The sequence below is a fragment of the Plectropomus leopardus genome, chromosome 7 (assembly GCF_026936395.1).
Source record: "Plectropomus leopardus strain MGB_pleo_1.0 chromosome 7, ASM2693639v1, whole genome shotgun sequence".
Classification (NCBI taxonomy): Eukaryota; Metazoa; Chordata; class Actinopteri; order Perciformes; family Serranidae; genus Plectropomus; species Plectropomus leopardus.
In genome coordinates this window covers 18,052,096-18,076,548 of record NC_142182.1, presented here as the reverse complement: position 1 = coordinate 18,076,548, position 24,453 = coordinate 18,052,096, and the positions used below count along the sequence as shown (strand labels likewise).

Sequence of the window (24,453 nt, the reverse complement as noted above, 5' to 3'; positions counted from 1 at the left end):
CCCTTGCATTCCCGCACTGCATTTTTTTGCATCCATTTTGCAAAAGTATGTCTGTTGCCGACATGCCCAGGGCACTCCCCAGGAAATCAAACTTGAATTTACTCTGAATATCTCATTTAAGCCATTAGCAAAAGCATGAATAATTCATCCTCCTCCATTCACAACACAAACATAATAGAGGACGTCCAGCAGCTAGTTTGGTGCGAAGAAATATCATTTGCAACTTTAAGTCCCCCAGATCCTGTTCCCCCCGTCTGGGCTTGTTTTCTGTAGTTTATAGTCGGTCTCCCTGTATGCTGGAGGCGGGGTACAGCAGGAGGGATGTGAGAGTGGGAGATAGGAGAAAAGAGAGGGAGTAAGAAGAAATGATGGGGGGAAACAAGGAAAAAGGAGAACTAGATTATTGGCCTAAAAAAGGTATAGTCCTAATTATATCATCTTTTTTTCTGATTTGTATGTGACTTTGAAGTATTTCATCGAAGATCATCAGAAAAATCAGTCATGTCTCTCTCTCTCTCTGTCTTCCACATCCTGTTGATCACTCCTGCTTGCGTTTTCTGTCTCTCATCCCTTGGCCCTCTCTGCCAGTTTCTTCTCCTCGGTACCGCTTCTCCTGCTCTTTTGCTGTCTGACTATTTAGCAATCAGTCGCACTCTACCCATAATCCTTTTGCTTGCAGGCAGAATCTGTGCGTCTCATCTTCTCATTTTCGCTCAGTATCTGTGCATCACAGCATCTAGCATGACCCATCGATCTTCCTCTGGCTATGGATCAATCTGTCTATTGATGCAAATCTTTTCTCCAAGCACTCATTCATTGCAGATGGCTGCGCTGTGTATGGGAAGGCTTTGTTTGAAGCACTCATCATCTTCTTCTCTCATGATGCAGTCAGAGCACTTAGTTTCCACTTCTGATAAAAAACCCACGATTCAAAGGACAAAAAGTATTAAATTGAAGTGACACCGCGTGGAGCAACAGCACAAACATACCACACTCCAGTGTTGATAGACCATTAGTCGCAGCTTCACTGCAACACACTAATCATAAGCCGATGCTGTGTCAGCGTTCGAGGGTGAACAGCCACCTTTTGGAAAGTTTCACAGCAGCGATCTTGAGAGTATCCCAGCTGTGACAGTCAGTTAGGTTTTCATGCTCTCCTTTTTTGGAAATATTTTGTTATCTGCAGTCGCCATGGCAGCAGCCACAGTGTCTGAACTAGACGTGATTAATGATAATTGGTTGACATGCCAAGATGACATTAGGAGAGTCTTCTCCGCAGATGTCCTTTGACTCTGAACGACACTAGCATTCATTACTCCACTGTAAATACTGCGGTGATAGACAGTGGCATTCATTAGCCAAATAGCTGCTCAAGATGACAGATTCTTAGGCTGTTTCTGTGTACACGTCCATTCACTGGGACTGAAACATGTTGGCATAGTCAGAACAGCCGTAACAGTGAGCGCTGTTACCCTGGAGCTGAAGGTTGAAGTGCAGAGAGAGAGGAAACGAAGACGGTGTGTGTGCATGCGTGTCTCCATTGGGAATCTCAGATAGTATTACAGCCGGGCAATAGACGTTCCACCAATTCATACGCAGAACATCCCTCTGCACGCGCACACACACACACACACACACACACAAACACACACACAAGAGCCCAGGGAGATGGCTCCTGCTCGAGCTCATCACAGAGACCTGTGCTGGGGGACAGATAGAGGGGACTGATCACCGCAGTGTATAGTCAGATAGTCTGACAGAGAGGCAAAGAGGATCCTGTTTCATTTCCCTTATCTCTAAGCTGAACTCTGACCCTGCAGGAGAGAGATGAGGGGAAGAAAAATGGAAAGAGCCAGAGGAGAAGGATGGGGAAAGGAGACGAGAATAAAGGTGCAGAGATTAAACTCTTCTGTTTTGTTCTGTTTTTGCCCACTGGGCTACAAGCATATGCATGGCCACGCAGGAGCATCGTTTTCTTAATTTCTTTGGCTCCTCGCATCAGTATCTCTCTTACCGCTCCTTCCCTCAATTATAGCTCTCTTTCTCTCAGTCCCCAATCCCGTCTACCAAACAAATGTATGCAAAAAGAAAAAAGAAAAACAGCAGAATGTAAAGTTAAGTCCATGTAATGATGTTTTAATCAATATAACTAGGAAACTTTTATCTCCAAAATGTTCACTGTTAATGTATTTCATGTTGTTCTCCTGAATATCTCCTTTTGGCAACACTTTATGTTTACATTCTTTATGTTTACATTCAGCACAACCAGAAAAAGCACTTGGTTAAGTTAAAGGAAAGATAGAGAATACTGTAAAGTCAACATTAACTTGAAGCATGAGTCAAGCAAACAGAGTTTTTCAGCGTTTAACCAAAACCAGGATGCTTTCCACTGAAGCCACACAAAGAAGATGTTGGCCAATCAGAAACCTGAAAAAAGCTATTACCCAAAAGTTAGCTAAAGCAGTGACCTCCTTCATACATTCTGACACCTTTTTTTCTCAGTATAGTTGAAGAATAACTCTGCGTTTATGTGTGAACATGTAAAAAGTCCAGTAGGCTTCATAAGAACCAGCACTTTCTAGACACATCTACCATTGAGCGAAATGTTGCTTCATTGTGACGCAACACAAAAAGATATAATGGTACACACTTTAATGTTACATGTCTAAAAATCTGTTTTCCCTGTCTACAGGTGAACACTGAAAACAGAGTTTTTGAACATTTGCCTTAGAAGGAGTTCTTTAAAAAGTAGATTTTCAGTGACCTTAAAAAGTTTTTGTGTGGACAAAGAACATAAAGCATAGAAAAGGCTATGTTTTTCTAATATACCTGTGTCCAACACGGCCCATTATGAGATCCAATCTCTCGGTCCAGACCTGAAAACATACGCATTGATCGATTATCCAAACCTGGCCCATAAATTGGAGCTGTGTCTGGTAATGATCACAACCAATAACAACCTACTTACTGTTGGCTATATTGTATGTAAGTTACAGTAAATGTCACAATATAAAACATGGTTTCTGTTTTAAAAAGTATAAACTAAGGAAAACCACAACTTCTCACCCATTTTTTAAAGTGGTTATGCCTTAAGTATGCTCATAAGCACACAGCTGGTATTGCAAATTTCCTCACTGTGGAACAAATAAAAGATTATCTCATCATATATCCTACGTGATTTGTTTGTTAGCACATAGTTTACAGGTACAGTGGTGTGCTTACATAACAGAGATTCATAATTAAGTGGGCAGAGAGTTGCTTGCTTGCTGACACAGCGTTAGGGCTACATATTCTCAAGGAAGTGACCAGAGTGATTTAAATATGTCATACTTTAACACATTTGCTGGGTCAAAAATTGGATACTGGAAAACCCAGGGCAACCGCAGAGCTGATAATAAATCAGCTCGAGTGCCCCATTAGACCAAACCACTGACACAGTGGGCACAATGACACCTTCAGGTGGCAATGACGTCAGGTAAACTCAAACTAGGGGAAAGAATCACTGTAATGAGACTGCAAGCCAGTAATGCCAACAAATTTAATCCAAGCAGTAATTACATTTTCTTTGGCATACGGATTACAGCATGAATATATTTTATACAAGGAAGGGTTATTCTTTGTTCTCTGTGTCTGAAACGTTTATTTATGTAACACCAGACAAGAACTACAGTTGCGTACTGTTCGTACACTTTGTGTAATGTTTCAAACCATCTAGAGGTCACCTTATCTACCATCACTGCAGCAGTTAGCATTTGTGTATTAAATGTTTTTCTGTTTATTTTTTTTTATGTGTTTCTGAGTGAGGCTCGAGAGGAGAGAGAAAATGATTATAAACAGAAAATGTCATCTTGACAAGTACGCCAATGCCATATTCCATCTGAGAAATAGCTTCTTCTTTTTTTAAACAACTGAGGTGATTCACATTCATATATTTTCTACAAACACGACAGAAAGAGGCAAATTAGTCTGAGAGTCTCCCTGAAATGACACTCGAATCAAGAGAATTGATGAAACAAGTTGATTTTTACTGAAGAGAAAGATCGTCTCTCCCCCACTGACAGCTTTTCTCTCATTGCGTGTATCTACTGAGAGCCAAAAGAATTTAAATGATGTGTGGGTTGTGAAGCCTGCTCGTTAATATGGTGGGGAACTGTACTTTTGCTGTCACCGGCCTCAGTCAGATTTCACCTTTTCCATCCTCATGCCTCAAACCTCCGCACTTTTTCCATCAACTCGTTCAGCAGTTCTCGGCTTAGTAAAAGTAGAGCTGCATCCTCACTGGCTTTCTGTCCTAGCTCTCAGACACATAACACTCTACTGGGGTTGCTTTTCAGACCCTTAAATAATGTATGGAACCCTGCAGAACTGAGAGGGAGGGTGAGCATGTGCCTGTGTGTGCAGAGTGCCAACATATACTGTGTCTTCGAATGCTTGGGAGACCTTTGTTTGGTGTTGCAGGATTGGCAGCTAAATCCCAGGGCTTTGCAGGGGCCTACTTTCACTCCCCTCCATTGTAAGCCTTTCTTTTGTGATCAATGTGTCATAGACTCTCACACACATCCACTAAGATATATACAGACACACACACTCACAGATTACCATAAAGTAGGGAACAATTATGGTATTATCCTACAGATAGAAATGCCTGCAGATATATAAAAAAGACAAACACACACACACACACACACACATAGATATGGGGTGTTAAACGTCCATGTGAAAGCATCCATTGTTCACCTGAGATAAGACTTCCTAATTGGACAAACTTAGTGCAGTCAATACGTGCTCCCATAGGCTATAGATGCACACAAGAAGGACAGCCACTCATGAGAATGATTCCTAATTTTAGAAGTAAATACAAGGAAAAAATGCTCCGCTTTCGCTGGTTGCACAGCTCTCAAGCAACAACACAGATGACCATACTGCCCCCTATCAGTGCACGTGTGAACTGCAGTGCACTGTACAGTACATGCACTATCTCGTTGCAGCAGCTTCACTGTTGCTCAGAATCTGAAATCCTCAAAGTTGATGATGTTTGGCTGGCCGCATTAACTGTCCAGGTGTGACAGTATATAAATAATGTGCATTTTAGGTGGTGTGGGCATTGCTGAACCGTAGAGATTAATATGTTGTTGCCCATAGTTGCTGTGTGTGAATGTTGCTTATGAGGGATGTGAAATAGGGTGATAAAATTAAAATCTCTGGGGGAGCGGATGCTGATGCTCTTACCTGTATTTCTATTTTTTCCCCTCACATGCACACACATATGCACAGGCATTTCATCCTGCACTGCATCAATTCATCCTGCATGTGCCCAATTTAGGAAGGTCCACAAGCTCGCTTGCTAAAATCTCCTCCATGCAGGATTACAGGCTTCAACTGCAGATTTGTCTGCAGTTGTAATGCACTGCAGAGAACTGCTCCTCTCTGTGTTGCTCTGTAATTTTAGCAAGAGTAATAATGTAATTCTAAGAGTAAAGGAGAGAGAGAGAGAGAGAGAGAGAGAGAGAGAGAGAGGGCGGAGCAAAAACAAAGCATTTACCATTAAACACAACAAACAGCTCCCAGCACAGATGCCACTAATTTACCTCCATCCTCCCGGGGTTTTAGTCCACACTATTCCTCCTCTCTGATCCCTCGCTTTGCTCTGACAGCCACTTTTCCTCTTCCTTCTCCAGCTTTACACTAATCCCCTCCCAGCTATAGAGACAGGATGTTTAGGGGCTTATTTACTCTTGTAAAAAATACAGCTTTTTCACAGCCTCCCTTAGAGAGACCTCGCGCCAGAGTGATGTTCATGGTGGATGGGTTGTTTCTGCTTTTAGATCAAGCTGTCGAGGGTTATTGATCTTTGAACTATGATATGAACTCTGGGGTATTGGAAGAGGTGTATCGTTTCTTAAAACAAAAGCCTATAATCAACTAAGTTATCACTCTACAATGCTGAAAGTTTAGGGTGCTCAACACATTAGCTGATGAAATACATGACAAGTTACTTTTATTACTAGCTATCATTGAGCAATGGCTTTGATCTGATTGATAAAAATCCTACTTTCTAGTACAAAATTACCTTACATTAATATGTAATTTTACCTTTCTAAGAATGAAAAAAGTTGTCAGATTTGCTCTAAAGATATATGAATTATTTGCTGATCCATAGCAAGTGATGCTTAAAGGCATCATAAATTGTTTATGAATATAAAGTTGTTGCAGCAGACTGCACTCATGGTTTACTCATGTATTATGAATGATTTGTTGGTACATCAGTTAAACAGTTATACAAGGATTTTTTTAGCTGCAAATCCGGCTTTGCCGAAAGTAAAAAAAAACATTTATAAACTGTTTGTTGACAACAGGATGAGGTAACATGAATGTGAAAAACAGCACACAGCACATGATATCTATACAGTCTGGCTATGTCATGTATTTCTGCCTTGTAGCTGTTTAATGTAGACATTTATCACAGCTGATATTTAGACTAAATAAAATAATACATGTGCAACTAATAACAATCATTCTGGCAGTGTGCCATTTATATGTTATATTTATGTGATTCAGTGGGACACTTCAGTGGAAAGCTGCCATCATTAATGTGCTTTTTGAGGTGTCGCATGTCAACATTTCCAGTGTGACAAAGTTATGTTGAACTCTACTCATCTTGGCCTCTAATTCTGGTCATTTCAATGATAGTAACGCAATAAATGTCCAAATATTAACCCGTAAGATTTCAATCTTGGTTGATTTTGCAACACCCGTGGTTACTGGAGGTAACAGCAAAGGCAGTTCAATACGATATGTCACATAATTCTGGGGGCAGCAAAAGTTCCTTGAGCAGGTGCTTCATCAAAAAATTTAACAAAGGAGGAACTGGTGTGTCTGGTTTTTTTTTTGTTTTGTTTTTTCAAATTGCTATGAGCAACAGCATAGGATTAGAATATACTTAATATTAACAGAAAATTATCTAAGCTCTTAATATTTTTTGATACACTAATATTGTTGTGTGCATCAGTAGTTTAAATAATGACAGGAGTGCAAAGGCAAATGCATTTTTACTCATGACCCACTGATTTTCAAAGTCAATCTCTGATAACAGTGTTTGCGATATATGTTATATAGATTACTATAGGTACATAACACATATAATGACAATGTGAAATAACATAAAATGATCCCATAGAGACTGAAATCTTTATTCACCATTCTCATACTTAAACTTAAGATTACAACTGAACTCACTGATTTTCATTCATGTAATTTTCCCAAAAATATATGATTTTTTTTATATAAAGTTACCTAATTCATCATTAAATTCTGGTTTGGTATGGCTCATTAACTTTCATTATATTCAGTGTTACCCTGACACATTCTCTGTCTTCCCTCTATAATGTTTCTTCTTCATGCTGCAAAGCCGCTGTTTTTCGCCGAGCAGCCGTGACATACCTGAGCTAATCAACTGTCACCCTCCTCTCCTCTCAGCAATTAGAAAAGGCTGGAAAACGGTTACCGTTCCCTCCAGTGTCCTATTTGATTCTGCCTCGCCTCCCGCAGCTTGTTAAATTTACATTTTACGCATTAAGCCAAAGCTTTTACCCAGAGAGACTTACAATAAGTGGAGATGGGAAGATAAGTCAACATCAGTGAATCGCTCTGATACTCCATTAGGTCATTCATATAAATTGGGGAAAAAGGTTTGAGTCAAAGTGCGGTCCTTTTCTGTCTGGTGTTGTGAAATGGAAATAGGCTCATTTTCTGGCACAGATAGCTATTTTTCATGTTTGAATCTAAAGAGTGACAGAGAGGGTTGTTTATAGGAACTTTAGGTTGCTTACGTTGTATATATGGGACCTTTCCCCAGAAGAAGACAGATATGAGAACATTATGTATAAATGTCACGCTCATGTGTTACATTTAATGTGTGTCGATGTTTGAGAGTTTTATATAGATCAACAACCACAGTAAGAAATGTGCATAAATAGGGATTGCACTGTAGCATTAGAAAATCTTCCCTCTGTGATTCTCTATAGGAGCAGCACAGTGGAGTGTTGCAGCTAATTCTGGTACCTGTAACATAAAGTGTCTCATATATGACTCAGGTATTTGATTAAATTCTGTTCATCCCTCTCTTCCTACCTAATTCTCTCTTTCATCTGTTCCTGACCTATGAGTTCATAGCCTGTGTCTGCACGGGAGCTGAGGTGAATTGATTCGGCAATGTATTTTCATGTCAAGGCATTGACTTTTTAGCCAGAGGGGGAGAATTGCCTCTTTTATACCCAGCTCTTCATGTGAGGTTGAAACAGGACTGCCAGAGTCTCATTAGATTTGCAAAAACCAATATCTGAGCCTCGAGTGCCTTTGGATGTTTCTCAACTTTTATTTCCTTTTGGGAGGAAATGCTTAGTCCTGAGTGTTATAAAAGGGAGGTGGCATTGGAAGAAAAACAACAGAGAAGGAAAATCAATGGCCCCACCCCTACTCCTTCTATACCCTCCATCCTATTAGATATTCACCCCCGATCAGGCACGCTTCGATCGCTTTAGAATTTTTTTGAAATGTACAGTCCAATTCATTACAGAATGTCTGGGAAAATTATAGTTCACATTCCTCAAAACCACTCACTAATCTTGTAGAGAGAAAGAGAGATGTAGAGAGAAAGAGAGGCAGAGATTGGGGAGGATAAAAACAGAAAAAAAAGACAAAAAGACATATTGGCATGTCAGCAGTTGAAACGCATGATGAGTTTGTCTGACTGATACTGACTGCCAACTTATTAAACAAAGCACACAAGAGCTGTGACCACAACAGAGCAACAGTGCAGCCCACTCATGCACTCACAATAGAATAGCAGAAAGCATAATGCAATGGTAAACCCTTTAGAAACAAACACTGGCTATGACAAATTGCCACCTCCAAATTGGTTGTTTTACACTACATTGCTGCGTGCATTTTACTAGATTAGCAGTAAAAGGCAAGGCTTAAAGGTAAGCCTGTTAAGTAAGGCAGAATGCTTGTGGTACACCTGATCCGTTCCTTGCAGTAACCACTGCATCTGTATACTGATGAGTTGTACTTCCAGTGTACTCAAACACAGTCACAGTTATTAGCATATACTGTGGTAGCGAAGCGGTGTCAGGTCTCACTTTCCGTGCAACATGATTTACTGTAAATTAAACATATTACATGAGTCCTGCAACATTTTATCTAACATATGCACAAACACATTACAGATTCTGTACAATTCCATGTCACCAAGGGGCGCAGAATTTGGTGAGGATGCTAGAGATGTGTCCCTACCAACATCCAGCAACTACTAAATTTGCCTTTCCATTTACTTTAATTAATAAAAAAAAAAAAAAAGATAATAGTACCGTCTTTTTCGCGTCTTGCTGACGTGTGAGAAGTTGGAGCTACATCTGGCTTTGTTGCCTAGATGTGTATCCTCTGATTGGTTTGTCAGTGCCTGTGTTTTATACCAAAAAGCTTGAGGAATTGACTGTGAGCTGCACTTCATTCGAGGTGGTGAAATTAACATTGGTGTGGACAATAAGTCACACAAAATGAGATTTATACCTGATCAGAAGCATTTTCAGATAGTTTCAGTTTTCCAACTCCAATTTAAGACCAGCTGCTACCCTAAACTTTGTCTCAACCAGAAACTAGCTGGTTACATTGGCATCATGTAATGAGGATCTTTCTAAATAACTAAATAAAAATCCAGATTCAGTCACAGACACTGTGATTTGGTTAGGATGGTCTAAAGAAGGTACTACCATATCAGCAGAGCAATAAGTTGATGCAGGGCAGACTATATGGCACCAAATAAATATTATGACTTTATTCTCTTTATTAGATTATGACTTCCTAATCTAACGTAATGTCTCATAATATTATGGAATAATACACTACAGAATGCAGGATGTAATTTTTAATTGTAATGTAATTTTAACTGCATTTTATGAAATGTTAGGTCAAATATGTCAACAATATTTTATATTAACTCTCTTTGCCGAAAATGTTATCAGCAAGCTAACTTGAGCTTTGTTTTTTCATTAGGTAAACTGTCACATTTGGTAGTTTGCATGTGAAAAATTTAGCAACAGTTATCCTCTCTGTCAGAGCTAGTTTGCGCAGTGCAATTCTTTGTAATTCAGTAAATGGTGCAACCATGTACTAAATCTGCTGCGAAGGGTTTGTGGTTTGTTGCCTCGCTGAAATTCAAAATGCTTTAATTAGTGGCTTACTAACAAACAACACACTGTAGCTATAATAGGTTACTACACAGCAGTCAGTGCAGATTTACCAGTTGTGGGGGTGGTATAAATAATGAAAACTAAGTATTGAGTTGCTACAATAATTGTAATTACTTTTTGTCCATGTAATGCTCAATAGAAAAATTACTTTGTAGAGAATTTGTGCACTGTGTTTGACAGCAGAACTAAAAGTCACAACATCATGAATGACCTGGATCTGCCTCAACCTCTCCAAAGTGCACTCTGAAGTATATAATAAAATGTAGTGAAGTGCTCGTTTCCACAGTGCAATTTGAATTTAGCAGAAGCAATGTGACCTTATCTCAAACTTTCACTGAACAGTATGGTAGCGACCAAACCTGCGTGCGTAACTGTTTTCAATATTTTTCAATTTAGTTTGACTGCTTGACGCCTGCTTTGTCCTAGAATAGAGTTTAAGGACATTGTAGAAGCCCAGAGCGCCCTATTCAGTTCAGTCATATCAGAAAGCAGATAAAAAAGGAGACAGAGAGAGAAAAAGAGGAGAGAGAACGAGCAAAATGGTGAGCTTTGAGGAGGGTTTCTGTCGAATGCTCAGCCATCTCCAAACATGTCAGAAATAGAGAGCAGACTTGGAGGAGATGGCTGGCAGAGAGGCAATCAATAAACTCTCACATTTCATACTGCACTGTCTGTGTGTGCGCGTGTGAGCAGGAGCCCTCTGTGTGTATTTACGTGCCTGCATGTGTGTTTGCACTAAATTTCCAACCAGCTAAGCAATTCTATCAGACCGATAACACAAACTGTCACATTACAAGGAAACATACCCAACCTTAAACTCTGCATCAACAGGGGAAGCAAAGCATCAGCCCGAATGAACATTTGTCCGGTGATGCTCTGAAGCTCATAGGTTCTTATAAAAGATTACTTGTGTGAATTGGAACAGAGTTCTCCTCAAAAACAAGTAGCGAGTTCAGTCCAGGCTAATTTTTTGAACACATGGTTATATTTCCTGCTTTTAAGCTGTCCTCAGCACCATAAGCTGCACTCATTCTGAAATAAAAAAGTTAAGTATCCCACAAGTACACGTCAGTAGCCAATTAATCTTAACCGTAGCCACTCCAGAAAGTGTCTCTTGATGGAATGATAAATCAAAAGCTTAGTTCACTTCTCTGCACACTTAAGTTTAGAGAGAGTTGCTCGTGTTCAGTTGTATTGATTGAACTGTCCAGGATGTTGAGGTAGGTCCACGCTGACACAGTTTCAGGGTGGACTTTCACATTAAACCCAATTACTTAGTTGCTACTGCCTAAAGGTGGACTAAGAGTGAGAAATTATAGCTTCTCTCGTCTGTCCTTACTGAAGCTTTAATGATGTGATACCAATACCTGTCCTGTGTAATTGATTGCAATTGATCCGGTTCAGTGATGACCTTTACAGTATCTCCTCTTCTTCCTTCCCTTCCCACGCATTCCTCCTGTCCTCTTCCCTTTCCTCTCCTTTCATCTCCTCTCCCTTCAGGCCTGTAGATTTTGCTGAAACCTCACGTAGTCCTTTTTGCAACACTGAAAAGCAACGACTTATCTCCCCCACGCAACCCAGGCTTAGGAGAGAAGAAGATGACGAAAAAGAAGATGAAAAAGCGAGAAGTCTTCTCGCCGCAACAAATCAAACAAGAAAATACACACAATCCCCACTGGCACAACTGCTGTACAACACCAGTCGTCGTTTCTTTTTTTTTTTCTTTTTTTTTTTTAAATCTCTCACTTATCCTCTTTCCTCTCTAGTCTCCTTCACTTCATCTTTACTTTCCTTGTGGCATGTGTCCTTCCTCACTCCTCTCATCTCGCCTCCTCATGTTTTCTGACTCAATTTGAGGTTTCTCTCTATCTTCTCCCCTGTGCACTTTCTCTACCATTGATTATTCCATTTTTTTATTTATTTTTACAGTTTTTTTTATTGTATTTCATTTTGGCAGTGCACCATCACACTGGCAGACAAACACTGGGTGTTAGCAGCGTTCATGGCAACATGCCACATCTGTAGGAGATACTTGAAACAACATGTATATTGATATTGTAACAAGACAAAAGCTATAAATCAATTTCGTATTGGACCTCACCTTAAACTTTTGGTCTTTTCTCACACCTCATCTGACACATCTCTCCATACCTTTCCTTTTTCTCCTTCTTCCCTCCTTTTCCATTCATAGCTACCTCTATTCCTCTGTTTCTTTTCCCTCCTACTCCATCCTTCCTTCCCACACCCCCACTAAGTATATATATCATCCCACTATCTATCTGCCTCTCCCTCCCCATCTACCCCCGTCTATCTATCGACCTCTCTCTGTCTCTCAGTGGGCCAGGGAACACTGCGAAGGCTGAGCTACTGTCCTGGTTGGGGGAAGAGCATTGACTTTTTGATGTTTTCTTTCTTTAATCGTCACAGACTGTGTTTGATCTTGTTTCCCTCTTAAAGCGAAGAGAAGAAAGCTTGTTTCTTTGTCTGCAGTGGTTGTGGTCTTTTAGGACAAGGCGGTAGCCATAAGCCTTCAAAGTCAGAAACTCTCTGGAGTTTTTTCTTCGATTTGCTTCTGTTTTTATTGCATTAGTTGTCATGGAGTGGAAAACAGTATATCTTTATAGTAACGGTGTAAACCTTAAAAAAAAAAAGTAATATTATATAAATATTTTATTTTTTACCATTGTATAAATATACAGTATTGATTAACTTATGTACTTTGATTGCAAGTTCTTTTGTCTACAACACAGTGAGTAAATAAAAAAGAGGAAAGCTTTTTTCTGTGAAGTTTAGGCACTATTTCTAATGCTATTGATGTGTTGACTATTTTACTGTAACATCTTTTTTTGTTTGTTTTTGGTTTGGTTTTTTTATAATTTTGAAATCTGTGAATAATTACAGAATCAGGAGTCTTGTTTTGATGGTTGCCATGTGTTTAGGTTCAGTTTTGTCTCCTGTCAGTTCTGCCTTCTCCTGTTCTCTCTCCTTCTGTCATTGCAAGTCACAAGAAGATGTGTAAGAAAAAAACAAAGGCTGTGGTTTTGGTGGATAGTTTTGCTTTTTTTCTCTTTCGCTCATCAAAAGAACGTAGTGGGTGTGGGTTTGTGTGGAGGACCACCTTAAAGAAAAAGATGACATTTTGAATGAGTTACGTCTGTCTTTTGCACTAATTTAATAAAGCCGTTACTGAAAATTCCAAAAATGCCGTTGTCACTAATTGTGTTGACTGAATGGCTATTTGACAGGAAGTCGTTGCTCCCTGCCAAAAAATAGACTGGCGCATAACCCCCCATTAAAAGAGTCTATGGTTTTTGTACAGATAATAAAAAAGATATAAATTGTTAATTAGAGAGCTTTAGAGGTACCCATAGGCAACTTTTCTCCTATCCTTAAACAGAGCCAGGCCTTTTCCAGTCTTTATGCTAAGCTAAGCTAAGCTAACCAGCTGCTGGCTGTGGCTTTATACTTAACGGACAGATATGAGAGTGTTATCAGTCCTCTCACCTCACTCTGGGCAAGAAAGCGGATAAGCGCATTTTCCAAAATGTCAAACAATTCTTTTAAGCAGTCAGAGATATAGAGAGAGACAGAAATACTACTCTACGGGGCAGTGAAATGGAGGACGACTAAGACCACAGTGATGAAAGTATTTATTCACAGCTGCCTAAAGCGGATCTTGAGCACCCACATCTCCAGATACCATCAGCAACAATGAGACCTGACAGTGAATGGGCCAACAAGTGTTAGCGCAATGTAGAAGCTTCCCTTCGTCTTGCTGAGGGACTGCAGATGCAAATTAGCTCTAAACTCTAATCTGGTACTGTGCATCAAATGGTAACATTTGTATTTTAAACTTGCATGGTCCCTTTTAAATAAATAAATAAATAAAATAAATGAATAAACCTGTGGGAGAGGAGATCAAGAGAAAAGATGAGGATGAATTGGCCACATGCTAAGTAACCTAATTCCATCACCATTCAGGCCTTTAGATGTGACCCCCAGAAAGTGAGGCTGACCCAGTAACATCTGGCTCAGAGCATTGAGTCTGACGTCAAGCAAACTGGGGTGGAAACAGTTGGAATGGAAAGCCCATGACAGAGGACTGGTGAACTGTGGTCAATGGCCCTACGCTTCATGAGAAAGGAACAATCGGCGTAAGTCAGAGACATAACAGACTTCAATTCTGTAACCCTCATTCAAAACACAAGGATATCTGGAGGCTGGTTACCAGACTGATTAGTTTTGAGTGATCAGCTAATGATCAGACATTAATGCATGCAACATGTGATGTCCTTGTACTGACTATGATCATTTAGCAACTAAACAGTGTCATCTGTGTTTTTCCTTGGATTTTGACACCACATTTTCTTTTCTTCAAGCTGCGCTAATCAATATTTGTATATTAAAAATGGATGAAATGACCATGGGTAATGTGAAATGCCCAAAAGCCCGAATAGCTGTTGAAAATAGAGGGGCATTTAGCTGCTAAAGAGCCAATTTTTTTTTTTAAGTCTACACTAAAATATTTTCTGTCCAAACACCTCAGGGTGCAGTTAAAGCTCAGAGATTTTAAAGGTCAGTCACGTAAACCATGTTTACGTGTGTTTTTTAAGTAATCAATAAAACCTCAACATGGTCTCTAAAAGGCACTTTTAGCCTCTGTGAAACCGCTGCAGAGACACTCAAATTGGGCAGATATGATGAGAGTAGTTGGAGACGGAGCCTCTTCAACAGCATTTTGAACAATCTAAATGGTGAGGATGACTTTGAGTGACACAGGAGTTTCGGACAAAATCAATTCATGTATGAGCTGAAAGCTGTTATTAGTGGTTGAATTTCCAAAACATTTGGGCAGCAGAAAGTACAGCCATGGACCTATGTTTATTTTCTATAGTAAACTCACCTAAAATGAATAGGTGAGACTTGGTACAAACCACAAAACCTTTTTTGGTTTAAAGTAGACTGTCAGAATTCACATCTGCATCTATTAATCTTCAGTGAGTGACAGGATATTGAGGTTAGAGGACGTAGCTCGGGTCCATAGACTTATGGGGGATACCTACAGTTACACAAAGCAAAAAGAAATTGATGTTGTTAGGAATGAAGGATCAGTTTGTGGCCTTGAAAGGCTCACAGTTTTTTCTTCTCATAACAATAAAGCCAATGGATGCAGAGGTTTAAATTTCAGCACGCAAATGGAGGTCTGGTTTAGAGTTTGAAAGTTTTCTTCAGTGGAGCCTGTCAAGTCAAGAGGTGAACCTGTCTGAGCCACGTCAAAGACAGAATGTTACCATGACATTGATATTCAGGAAGTCGTGGTGGGGGGAGGGGGGGATAAGCAAGGAGGTGAGCAAAACATCCAGGGTAACTTTGCAGATATAATAATAGCCATTTTTATCTCTGATTTCTGGTTCTTCAGTGCCACAGTAAAGCCCAACTTCAGCCGCATGCAAAAACTTCAGATCAAAAAAGTTGATGTATTCATGACATTTTTTACTCTTTCTAGACTCTTTGGTATCACAGAGATGCAAGACTGTATGTGAAGTCTGGACTGCAGCTCTCTACACAGATAAATGTCAACTTTAATGAATGCAATCAGCTTTCATCAAACACTCCCCACACTTTCCAAAGCTATTTTAACGAGCGGTGAGTCCAAACACCCCTGTTGTCTTCCTTTGTTACTTGTGCATCACTTTGCAACTGAGATTAGCTTATCCGTTGGAATTCTGTTATTGCGTTCAGTTGTTCTAAAATGTTTGATCTCTGACTTTGACATGTATAAATATGAACACTTCACAGTCAAGCCATCTTCGTTAATCAGTGCTTATTCTATCAAAGAGAACCTATTATTTTCACTATACTGTATTGGCTATGGGGCTGATAGAGGCTTTAAAAGACAACCTTTTGGATCGAATGGGACCTTCTGTTGGCAACAAAGTACAGTTTTTTTAACATACTGCATTCATTCCCAGTGTAGCACTGTTGTGGACAAGCGAAATAGACACATGCATGCTGTTAAGTAGGTAATAAGTAGCTGATTATTGACCTCTGCTGAATTGTCATGAGGAAATGATGGGTGCAGTTTATATCTCACAGCAGTTTCTATACAGCTTTTAATGTCAGTCTCCCATGCAGAGTATGTGCCATGCACTGGCACACGTTTCCATATGCACATCAGGTCAGGCTCAACTGATTTATGTGTCATGTTTTATTCTTGAGTTTCATATCAGGCACTGGTGAGTAAAAAGAAGCTAAGAGAAGAGAAGAGAAGACAAAGTAGGACAAGGTGAGTACTGAAAGGAAGGACGCGCATGAACTTAAATGGTTACAAAGTGGCTGAAAACAGACTTTATGGGATTTTAAATGGCAGGAAAGGTTTTCTAGACAAAAAGGCAGAGTGACTTCTCCTCCTTTCCTCCTTCTTTGTGGCTTCAAAACAAAAACCATCCGTCAGTTGAGCATTTTAATTTCCCTACCTAATTAGAAGTGGCTGCTTTATAGTTTTGTCAGCGTGCAGGATTTCCTTGACACAGCTTCCTATGACTTTAATCCTGGATTTGCCAATAGCAACCATACTATCCAATAATGATGATACTGATATCCATCCGCCATCTCCCACTCAGCCATTCAAACTCATTTATTCCCTCCTAGATGATCATTTAGCACCTATTAACACAAGATCCTCATTTGTAATGACCACTCAATTATCATTTTCACTCTCATTCTACTTAGGCTTAGCAAGGTTAAGTAACGCCCTGAACCTGTGACAAATGTTGAATGGGCCATTGGCAGATATTGGTGGTAATTACAGCAGCAATATATTCAACCAGGCCTAAAGGGGCTCCTTATTCTCTCCTTCATCCATCAACTGTTATTTGCCCTCACTCATCACTCTGATAATGTAGCATCACCTCCTATAATCTGCTGGCCATGTCAGCCTACTGCTTAACAGCAGCCAATGACCCCCCATTACCAAAACTACCACGCATATAGTATATTCAAGAGTTCAAAACCTTGCGCTCAAACCTTCATCAGTGGGAGAACAAAGCATCTGTCATATATTCTGACAAATTGTTCATTGTTCAACAATTTGATAGATATAAAAGGTAGTGTTTCAGAAACTTTATATTTGAGATGAGGTGATTGTGAGATAGGTAAATTCTACTTGCATTGTGGAACATGCTAGCTACATCAAATCAACTCTAGTGTGTGTGTGTGTGTGTGTGTGTGTGTGTGTGTGTGTGTGTGTGTGTGTGTGTGCTGTTTTTTTCAAAATGTTATTTATGCTTTTTATACATGCTAGTGCTGTGGCTCTAGGAATGGTCAGTCTAGTGCCACAGTTCAATTATCTCAAGACAATGACGATGATTTCTTTGAAATTTGGTGATCCCCTGATTCTTACTTAATTGCCATTAAAGTTTGTACAGACATTCATGGTTCCATCGTGATGAATTGTCAAAATGTCACTTACCCCATTGATTTTTCTTCAAGCACCATTATTAGGACTAATAATTTGTGACCAAATATATTCAAAAATAATGACATTTCAGTCTCAGCTGTACTTGGTGCTTTGGATAAATGTTTGCACACCAGTGAGTTAACCACATGTTGAACATACCTGCTAAACATCAGCGTGTTAGTATGCTCAATTGCCTTTTTATTCTATTGCCATATTTTTACCACTCCTTGTGCAAAATAACATAAACTAAAATTTGAAACACCTCTTAACTCCAGCTCTAATCAATCTTGTAATTATGTGTCGAATATGTTGCTAAAATATAATCCCTACTGTATTACCAACCTTTACTCAGCAGGGATGCCCTTCTCAGGGCATGGATATTCATGTCAAGCTGTACTACATGCTCCAGATGAAAGAGGCGAGAAAAAAAAAAGAGGATAAGCCAACACCGACCTTGATTGGTGCTGAGACGGGGGTACCTTCCCCCAGCTTGTATCTGTAATGCGTTTTGATTAAGAGTCTGCAATAAGAAGCTGATTCTTTAATTTATTTTTTTATTTAGAACCAAGATATTTTCTTCCACAGAGGCTAATGTAGACACATGGTCCCTCTTTGCTATTTCATTTAATCAACACCAGTGTTATTCATCAACTGAAACTGAACTTTGCCTTATAACTGGTTCACAACTGATGACCATTGATCCTTAAGAACTATTTTTAATCAATCAGTCAGACTGTATTTGTATAGCACTTTTCATACATACAGATGCAACTCAGAGTTATTAGTTTTATTAGTCTACATATGCATTCCATAGTTATTTTCATTTATTTTTGTTGGTGGTTATCTGTATGATTTATTATGTTCACTTAAACAACATATAGGCTATTGCTACTATTACCATGTGACTGGCCATCAGTCCCTTGAATGCACTGGCTGCAGCTGCGCAGAGGATTGTGGGTAAGAATAGCCAGAAAAGCATGCTGGCTTGCATACTGCAAAATGCAGCCAGGTGTAGGAGGACACACTGGTATTTCTGGCATACTGAATTTCACATATTTCCCACTGGGATATACTAAATCTTTTTTCTGCAATAGTAAATAATATGGTAATATGAGTATTGAACGCAGGGATTACTTCACCACCCTATGGAGGGTAGGGGAGAGTGCACCTGGGTCACGTGAGGTCGGTAGTCAACCACGTGAGGCTGTGGATGACGACAACGGTGACGATGAACCAAGCTGTTTAGCGGCATGCTGACTGTCCAAGTAATGAGAGATTTTAAAGTTTATGTTGGAGGAGAGCAATCGCGATTCCGGGAGATTTAAATGGAGGCCACCGCCAGCAAAAGAGTCTCGGCGTTCCCATAAAAGATTAAAACTGTCAGTAAAAACAATACCGTGCTCCCCGCAGGCCAGGTACTGAAGCTCAGCAACCTGGAGAACCGCGTCACCCCGCGGCCGAGGGTCGGGACAAGTCCAGAGATGAAGGCTCTCACTCTGCATTGTTTCAGGATGTTAAAAACGGATACAAACTTGTTTTAAGATCTCCCACTGTTTCCGCGGGATATCATCGGTGATCACCGCCCCCATTGCGCCGGATCTCGGCAGCCATGTCGTTGACGTTGGCGCCGGGGAAACACTGAGTGGTGGAGGATTGTGTTTTGACGTGGCTGGTGGAGGCAGCCGACGGCTCCGGTTTGACTGCGAGTCTATGGCGTTAGTGTGGATGGTGGAACGGGAAGAGCGCCTGTGTCCGGATCTCCGCTGCGTGGATCCAACAAGTGGAGGAAAGTCTTGCACATCCTGCATGATCGCCGTGTTGGAGAGGCAGATAGTCGCCGTGATGACTCCGCCCGTTATGTGGATGGCGGTGGAGGACGGACGGTCTGCTCTGGCGAATGGACTCAGTCCGGGGATGGCCCCGTGAGCATCTACCGACGGCCTCCTGCAGCAACCTATGGCCTCCAAGTGGAGTGTGCGGTGCGGTGCGGTGGCAGTAGGAGCCGTAGGAGCCGTAGGAGCCGGGGTGGGGGAACGCCAGGATGGAGCCAAATCCATCAGAGAGGTGAAGCGGTTTGAGGAGGAGAAACCCTCTTTACAACCATACCACTCTTATGGCCACAGCTCACAACCTCAGTCCAGGGGGGCTGGAGCGGTTTAGGAGTGGAACTGTGAGCCGGGGCCATGGGCTTCGTTCTCTGGGCCGATCGGCTGATCTCTGCTGCTGAGCCCTCGGGGCAGCAGTCTGATGCCGGCATCGAGGTTAGCCAGGGAAGGGTTGCCGAGACTTTTGATGATGCCGGGGATGGCTGTGATTGTGCCACCGGGACACCAAAACTGCCAGATCGGGAAATAGAGACATGTCTTGCCCGGGCGGTTTCCATGGAAACAACACTATCCAATAGCTGGTCTTTTTTTTCGAAGCTCGGATTTTAGGCGCTGGACGTCGTCTCTTAAATGTGAGTATTGGTGTTTGCAGTCCACACACACGGCCGTTTTAGCGTAGTTCCCTCCAAGCGTTCAACGATCGTTAAAAAGTGAAACTTAAAATCATATAAGAGTATTCCCACGATCAGTAAAACAATAGTAATAAAAACAGGTTTTGTTAGGCGCAAGGTATCTAAAGTTCTCCGGTGCTATCGCGCTTTCCTGTGTGCTCCAGCAGAGTCTGTGACAGGGCCGGCTCTACCCAATTTGGTGCCCTAGGCACCCTAACCCTAACCCGCACCTCCGCACCCCATAACGACACATCACGTGCTCACACACAATTTACCAACATGTCACTGTTTATTTATTTGTAATGTTAATATATATATACTTCTAGACAGAAAACACTAAGTGAGGGTGCCAGTGGGCACAGAAAATTATTAGTTTAATAAAATTTTCCCTCAAGGCCAAGGGGGACTGGCAATGGCGGCGTCCCTCCAGCAGATGGCGCCCAAGGCGACCGCCTATATCGCCTATGCCAAGAGCCGGCCCTGGTCCATGGAACGGGATTCAAGTCCGAGTCAGATGGTTAGAATCCTTTGCTAAAAAAGTCTGGTTAAAAGTACCAAGAGCTGAAAGTGTTTCAATACAACTTTGAGAAAATATACCTTTTAAACCTACCAGTGGGTTTTGTGATTCAGATGGTATTTAAAATAATTGCAAAATGAATCAATTTAATGTTATCCCTTCCCTCGGCCAAAATACTAAACATAACTTCCTCACCAGTGCTTAAAACATTATTTGGCATGCCTCCCCCTTTTAACACCACCTCGCCCCCCATCATAAAGAACCCGCTGGCCAGGCTCTGTCCAAGTTTGAAAATTGTTTAAAAAAAATTAACATGTTACATCTCGTTTGTTTAAACTGTAAAAAAGCAGAAGTTCAATTTGTGGTTTTACGAGCAGTCACATGCTGTAACAGTTTCATCACTAGCTGTTTTCCCTTGCTTGCAGTCTTTTAACTAAGCTATGCCAACCATCTCCCTGCTCTATAGCTCCACATATAGCACACACGCGAAAGAGGCATCAGTCTACCTATCTAACTCAGAGCAAGATAGCCAGCAAGCACATTTGCCAAATTGCTCACTTACACAATACAATCTTTGATTTGCATGTGGAAGTCAGGTTTTTATTCTCTGTGTACTGTAATATTGTTAGCTTGTGCAAAACATTAGTAGATAGATAAGGCTGACCTTCATCTCATTAGGCATCCCCAGCCTCATTGGCAGGACACCTTAAAAGAGTCAGAGAGTGTGGCTACAAAGACCACAAAGAAAGAACAGCCTACGTCGTCACATGCAAAGTTGCACAGCTAATCTGCTGTAAATATTGCACTTAGTAGTCTCTCCGAGTCAAACGTTAATTGTGCTAAGTCAACATAATCACACAAAACACCATTTTAAGACTTTATGGAACAATTTCCTACTCCTCTCTGTTTGTCATTGATGCATTTCAGGGTCACTAACATGCCGCTTTCTCATTTTCTGTGTTGTCTTATGCACAGAAAGGTGTTAAACGGGAGGCCTTGATATGCAAATGAGGCAATAAAAGATAGATGGAGGTTGTGGATGTCAGTGTACAGCAGCAACAACGGAGCATCTGCCTTCATGTGATAGGCCGCCATATATTACTGGCTAAATAAAAAAAAAAAAAACAATACAATACTTGTGCATAAAAACCACATTTATCAACAAACACTATACCCCTTGTAAATGATGTATAGGAAGGCATTTATCTTGCAAAACAGTTGGATTGGCAATATTACAAGATCACATGAGAAACGTGTCTGGTATAGATGCTGCAGTAGCATCAGTTATATCAGAACTGGTGATTAGTTCTTCATTGAAAGAAGAGCAAACAGTACAGATGGTTTTCTTGGTGGAACAGATATTTTTGTGCATCTTTCGACTGGTCCATGATAGACTTGTGATAGACAGATGGTTAATCCAATTGCCTGCCATGAAGTTTTTTGAGGTGCCTGCCCTTTTTAAAATAATTTGATTGATGGCTTCTCAGATTGTTCTATGTAACAAAGCCTCTGGCGTGTCAGATTAGGATGGGTTTTGTCCAGGTGATTTCCTGTGTGCACCAACCAAGCTGTGATCTAATAAAACGGGATAGCAGAGGAAAACCCATGAAATGAACAGGGAATATAACCAAGACGCTTACTTTTGGAACCAATGTCACGTGATTCCTATTACTATGATGCATATTAGCCCGAACGTTTTGAAAACCATAAATATGCTGCATTTGCACACTACATATATGGCGGATCTTCCTATAGGTAACACAGGAAGCTGCCTAGAGCACAATGTGCCAAAGTGCTAAGTCCAGCACTATGTGGATATGTTGAAACTTAACATTTCAATTCAAAATTTTATAATGTGACATTGATTAATGTATGCTTAGACTGAGGCATAAAAAACACTTGATCAGGGATAGGAAAATACATATTGGGTCTACATGTAATCTGAATTATGTCACTTTGAAAAATGTTAATATGATAAAAAAGAAACGTTACTGCCAACATTTTATTCTAGCAACTGGGCTGGTTTTTAACCATGCAGTGTCAGACATAAATGTGTTTGGAGACACGATGCTGAGCTGCTCAACATGCATAGTGATGGCTGTCTCACTGTTTACTCTTCCAACAAATGCAGAGCTCTCGGCAGGACCATTCTCCATCACAGCAGCTGAAGTATTTTATTATGTCATCTCCACCACACCGCGTAGCAAAAAGGAGGAATCAGAGCTCCCCAGAGTACCAATTTGTTTTCACTGTTGGGCTCATTGTGTCTGTTTGCGGTCAGATGGCTGTGATTTTCCTCCTGATAACTATGAGGAGCAGCCTCAGCACATTGACTCCCAGGATAAATTCACACTGGTGCATCTCGGTGGATGTTAGTGTAGTCACAGCACCACATTAGGGACAAATTTATGGACTATGGAATTTGGTCAGTTCTGATGTAACAGGAATAATTCAAGAGAAGCAACAGGGAAACTGGATTTCCAAGTTTGGCGTATTTGTTCTCTCTCCTCTTTGCAGCTGCCTGTCCCACTTTTGCGTTAATTGTGCATTTTAGTCTCCCCTTCGCCTTTTCTTGTGATGGATGTACTGAACAATCATATATTCTTATCCACAATCTTGGTCCCAGCAGCTTCCTCATGTCAATTTGAGAAAATAAAAGCATGTGAGAGAGAAAGTAAAACTGTTTCATTAAGTTGAATACCACCTTCTGACACTACCCTGCACAATAAAGCAGACTTTAAATTTCTATAAGCAAAGTTACAAGAGAAAATTAGAGTCAAGTGTCCATTGTGTGTCTATAGCTGATGTGATTGCATTTACTTTTTCACTCTGGATATAAGAAACACTTTACCGCAATGCTCTGTGCTTGTAAGTACGTAGATCATCTAACGGAATTAGTTCCATTTACAGAGGATTTACAGTTTAATGTTGTACAAATTAAGTCAATTTACATTACAATTAAAGGAATTTGCTCGGAGATTAGCAGCACCAAGGGATGAATTTCCTCTCTTATTAGCTGTAAAATCACTATGGTGGGAAATGAAAAAATAAGGTCTTTGCATCACACTCATAGATTATCAGCTGTGGCAGAAGTAAAGTGAGAGAATATCTCACCTCCCCAGCTTCTGAAAAGTCATTTTTTATTGCACAAGGTTTCATTGGCCCATCATGACCTCCTGCAAAACAGAGATAACTCAGATACCTGACTTCTTTATTGAGCCAAGAGGAAAACTGTGTGTAGCTCTAATTGTGGCCAGCAGTGTCACTAATAGCTGTTGGTGTCTATCCTTGACTCGCTTACCTTATTAACTGTGGAGGCAAAGTCAATTAAAAGAACTCTGGCCTTTCTGCTTTCCTCATCCCTTTGGTTTCTCTGAAATGGATAATAAGCACACTATCTAAGCTTAGAGTGAACCTGAGGCCTTGTTTGCTCACTTATGCAGCAAAAACTCACAACACCATTTATTACCAAGAAAGCTCCAATCACACTATCAGTAATAGCTTTGAACAAGTTAATGTCAGTTGAATGCCGTTGCATCGGAGTTTGCTGTGTCCATTTACTTGGTTTACAAGGCTAAGAGAAGGTCTTAACCAACTTCCAACTATTGCTCCTCTTTTGTGTAACTCAACTCTGATATGTGTAATTATACGTTATGGAATTCAATCACCTTAAGTAATCAAATGTGACTGTAAAACATTTCCAAATGAATTTACAGTTTGATCACTTTTG

At 40.5% G+C, this 24,453-nt stretch overlaps 1 protein-coding gene across 1 annotated transcript in view; it reads left to right on the top strand.

Annotated features, from left to right (window-relative positions):
- cdh13 (cadherin 13, H-cadherin (heart)) overlaps positions 1 to 13,452 on the top strand; it is a 368,162-nt gene extending 354,710 nt beyond the window's left edge. Inside the window, exon 15 of the mRNA XM_088080115.1 lies at positions 11,751 to 13,452. Coding sequence (XP_087936241.1) covers positions 11,751 to 11,758 — 8 coding nt within the window. The 3' untranslated portion in view covers positions 11,759 to 13,452. The remainder of the gene's footprint in view (positions 1 to 11,750) is intronic.
- Positions 13,453 to 24,453: the final 11,001 nt, after the last annotated feature.